At 38.7% G+C, this 4,617-nt stretch overlaps 1 protein-coding gene across 1 annotated transcript; it reads left to right on the top strand.

The window, feature by feature from the left end:
- The first annotated feature begins 2,877 nt into the window (after positions 1-2,877).
- Positions 2,878-3,810, top strand: LOC133767681 (olfactory receptor 2AP1). Its single transcript, XM_062202113.1, has one exon. The coding sequence runs from the start codon at positions 2,878-2,880 to the stop codon at positions 3,808-3,810; it is 933 nt and encodes a 310-aa protein (XP_062058097.1).
- Positions 3,811-4,617: the final 807 nt, after the last annotated feature.

Raw genomic sequence — 4,617 nt, 5'->3', positions numbered from 1 at the left:
ACTCTTAATTTTTACAAAAATCTATTTTCAGTTTCCTTTATACTCATAAGATTAACTACAGTAACTAAAGAGTTCAATAAATAGTACAGGGGAAAAAACACTTTTCCTCCACAGTAGAGACAAGGGCTATGTAGTGATTCCCTCACTAGAGAAGAGAAATAAGAAATATTTGTGGAGCTTCTACTGTATACCAGGAACTTATCCATACCCTCAACAATTATAATTCTGTTTAACACAGAACAGAAAAGGTATTCAAAGACATGAAGTTTACCTTATCATTCAAGATAGAGCTGACAACTATTGGGCAACATTCCCTCCGTGAGCCTGATCATTGTGAAAAGTCTATGAGTCCACTTTGGAGAAGCCATTTGTTGGTCATTTCTGTAGTGGGTATTTTGTTTCTAATTCTGGCATTTTGTTTCGAAAGCTAGCATTGGTTTTCTTGGTGCTTGTACTCTTAATAAATAGGTGAGTAACTTGATAAATTAACTACTATAAAGATGACGTTGGATGGTAATGTGTTAGCCCTTCTAGATAATTTACACATATCCTAACAACTGGAGCCTTAAACTGGAGATTTGCAAACGTTTTCCTCAAAAACGACTCACAGGCCAATATGGTGTCCACTCCTACCTCAATCTGAGCATTCCATTTTGATCTATTTTGTATTTCACATCTGCACGCACCATCCAAAAAAAATTAAAATTACTGCTATTGTCTTCAGCCAATATTCTACAAATGAGATAATTAAAATCATTCCACCTAATCTGCTTACTCATGTTTTCTTGGTACTTCTCCTTCATCCCAACGACTCATCTCCAAGCTGATCTCCCCAGACTCTCTTCCCTCAGCTGAATGTCCAAAGTTTGGTCCCAAAGTAGTCAACAAACAATATTCATTAGCCTGTTCCAAAAATGGGTCCCCAGGGCAACCTGTGCTTCCTCACTCAATTGATCCCTCAGTGCGTGCTCTCAATAGAACAGATATAACCTGTGTCACTCCAGGTAAATTCTGATCTGGGATGGGAGAGGGAATTCATTTTATATCCGGAAGCTATCAGCCTCATTTCTCCTGGAACAGAAAAGTCTTGGACTCCTTATTGGCTCTGCTTTAAAAAAAAAAAAAAAAGTATGTCCAAGAACTATGATTCAGCTTGAGCCTGAATTAGTTAAAGAGCAGAGATCAGCAAATCTCCACTAAGCAGATAAGGGACAGGAGCAGCAGCAGACGACTTTTCACTAAGAGAAGCCCAGGAAGCCTGTGTATTTCTATGACATGCAGGACAGAACTTGGTGACAACAAACATAGAAAATGCAATCATTTATGCTAATTCGTAATTATGTGACCTCACCATTTTTTGTGTCTAAGAATATTTAGGATTAATATATTTATTTGAAGTCATTTGAGGAAGCACATTCCCTGCACACAGCCTTATTAATTCTGCGTCTCTGCAGTCGTAAAGCTTAAAACACATGCAGAGGGGAATACTCAGTTACTCCCGGCAGACCCAGGTTGGTGACCAGGATGGCAAGGGCATCCAGAGCACTGCGTATCTTTCCGTGATCCCTGATTCCAACTGCGGACTGTAATCCACGAAGAGGCTTGGAAGTCAATTCACTGGGTTGGATTTTTAAATAGAATAAGATTATGTAGAAAACATCAGATTGTCTCATATACAGTAAATAAGGAATATACTGTACAACTATTTCAGTAAAACATATACATGTTTGCTATATATATATATATATGTATATATATATATATAATGTAGAATAAATTATGGCCAAAATGCTTGAAAGTTGCTGCCTTATATATGTTTATAAAAACACTAACTAGAAGAGGTCTTGAATAAATCAGTGAGGACACTCTCTGATAATGTGATTCTAACCATACAAGCTCACAGGTAAGTGGAGACTTCCAGCGCCCAGGAAGAGCTCAGATGGTGAGTCTCATAGAAAACCCTGGATCATATTTTTATACATCTGCTCCATAAAATTTACATGCCCACATACACAAAATTTTTACAAATGAGTTGACATATTCACAGACATAGTAGATGAAATCTAAGAAGTAATGGATCTCTGGTTAAAAGTTCTTGCTTTAAATATTTTCAAGCTCCTGAAATTTCCTTGGAGTGTAATAGAACCTCCATATGGGAATCTCTCAAAACTCTAGAGCTAAAGAGTCTGGATAGATTTGGGAAAACACTGTAATCTAATATTTACCGTTTCCTAAACAGGTTTGCAGAATGTTTCAAAGAACAGAATGGCTTGATTCTAACACACAGATCTTCGAATTCTAAAGGATATACATACAGAAGGATGTTTGGAGGATCTATTGGAAAGAAGTGAGGAACTGACATTGTTATGTCAAGGGAATTGAGCAATAAGAAAAATGAAAGATGGCTATAATATAAAAAGAAAAGCCAATTAATATAATATAAAAAGAAAAGCCAAAAAAGTCAGGAAAGAGTAAGAAAAATAGCAGTTCAGAAAACACAAAGGAAGTAGAGCAATACTACTAGGGGAAAGGCATCAGTAACTGTTCTGGGAGAAGGCAGCAGCTGGAGGCATTCAATTTATTAACTCGGCCCATGAACTTCTGAACATCGTCTGTGAAGACCCCTGCTTCATGCTGGCCCTGGGAGTACTGTGCGGAGAAACAATGACAAGAACTTTTCTGCATAAGGCACATGGCACTGAGGGGATACAATGCCATTTAAAGAGACCACTGGTCTGGATCACATCACCAGAGGAAAACTTCATAGCCCACGTCATTTTGCCGCCCTCAGATTTCCTCTATCCATTTCTGAGCACCCCTTCCTTTCTCATCTTTTACTACCTGCTTTTTTACCTGCAGACGCAAAATTTTTCATCAATGAAAAATAAAACCCTATTGACTGAGTTCATCCTTCTGGGTCTCACAGATGCCCCTGAACTTCAGGTGGTCGTTTTCACATTTCTCTTCCTAACCTACTTTTTCAGCATCGTTGGAAACCTAACCATCCTCATGCTCACCTTCCTAGACTCCCACCTTCAGACACCCATGTACTTCTTTCTCCGGAACTTCTCCTTTTTGGAAATCTCCTTCATAAATATCTTCATTCCCAGGGTCCTCATCAGCATCACCACAGGGAACAAGAGCATCAGCTTTGCTGGCTGCTTCGCTCAGTATTTCTTTGCAATATTCCTTGGAGCAACAGAGTTTTATCTTCTGGCTGCCATGTCCTATGATCGCTACGTGGCCATCTGCAAGCCCCTGCATTACACAGTTATCATGAGCAGCCGAGTCTGCACTAACCTGGTTCTCTGCTCTTGGCTTGGTGGGTTAGTAGCTATTATGCCACCAATCACTCTGATGAGTCAGCAGGACTTCTGTGCATCCAACAGGCTGAACCACTATTTCTGTGACTTTGAGCCTCTTCGAGAGGTCTCCTGCTCAGACACAAGTCTCGTAGAGAAAGTCGTCTTCCTTGTGTCATCCGTGACTCTATTAATCACCCTGGTGCTGGTGAGTCTCTCCTACACAGCTATCCTCAGGACCATTCTGAAGATCCCCTCAGCCCAGCAAAGGTCAAAAGCGTTTTCCACGTGTTCTTCTCACATGATTGTCATCTCCATCTCGTATGGAAGCTGCATCTTCATGTACGTTAAACCCTCCACAAAAGAAAACAACAGCACATTCAACAAAGGAGTGGCTGTACTCATCACTTCTGTTGCCCCTTTGCTGAATCCCTTCATTTACACCTTAAGGAACCAACAGGTTAAACAAGCTTTCAAGGATACCGTCAAGAAACTTGTAAATCTTTAAAGAATTTAAAGATCAAAACCTTAATAGATGAGCCTCTACCATGTGCCAAGCTCTGCCAGTTATCAGGCATCCAACAAAGATTTAAATTCCAGTCTCATGAGACTTGGAAATAAATTTCACCCTGTTAAGTTTAATATAAAGAAATTAATAATGTTTTATAACTGGAAAAGCAATTGAGTTACTCGGTTGGGAAATCACTCTGAATTAGAGGACTCATAAATGTTCTGAGTAGATGACATTTCAATGAGATAACAAAGCAAAAACAGAGAGAAAAATTTCAGTAGAAAGAATACTGAGGTTGGGAGCAAATATTTCAATCCAAGGAGACTGAATAAATGTTAATGTTTAATGTCAATCAAAATTAAAGTGTCAGGAAAAAAAAGTGGCGATGACAATTTTGCTTTTGAATTAAGTTAAATTCTTCTTTAAGATAAATGCAATGCTCATAGTGTCAAGATATCTGAGTTTGGGACCAGATCTATGGATCTGGTGAGCCTTACCATGTAGATAGTGTCTGATGACATGAGAATAGAGACCACAAATACAAGCATGCAGAGAAGAGGCTCAAATATTAAACAATATTCCTAAATCTTAACCAGCAAAAGAGGCATAAGGGGTAATTATAAAGACAACAGATTGTGGGATTCATGGGAAGAGAAACCTGGGTTACTGGTAATGTGAAATGCTGCAGGGAGTCACTAATACAAAGAATGAAAGTAACAGAATTGACAATTAGAATTTCATTGTTAATCTTAGCCATTTTTTTAGAAAATATGAATGTGAGGAGTTGAGTAAGAAGTCAGACTG

This window comes from Lepus europaeus, chromosome 10 (genome assembly GCF_033115175.1).
Source record: "Lepus europaeus isolate LE1 chromosome 10, mLepTim1.pri, whole genome shotgun sequence".
In the NCBI taxonomy this organism is placed as follows: domain Eukaryota; kingdom Metazoa; phylum Chordata; class Mammalia; order Lagomorpha; family Leporidae; genus Lepus; species Lepus europaeus.
Note: the sequence above shows the minus strand (reverse complement) of the source record. Positions and strands in the feature narration are given on the sequence as shown.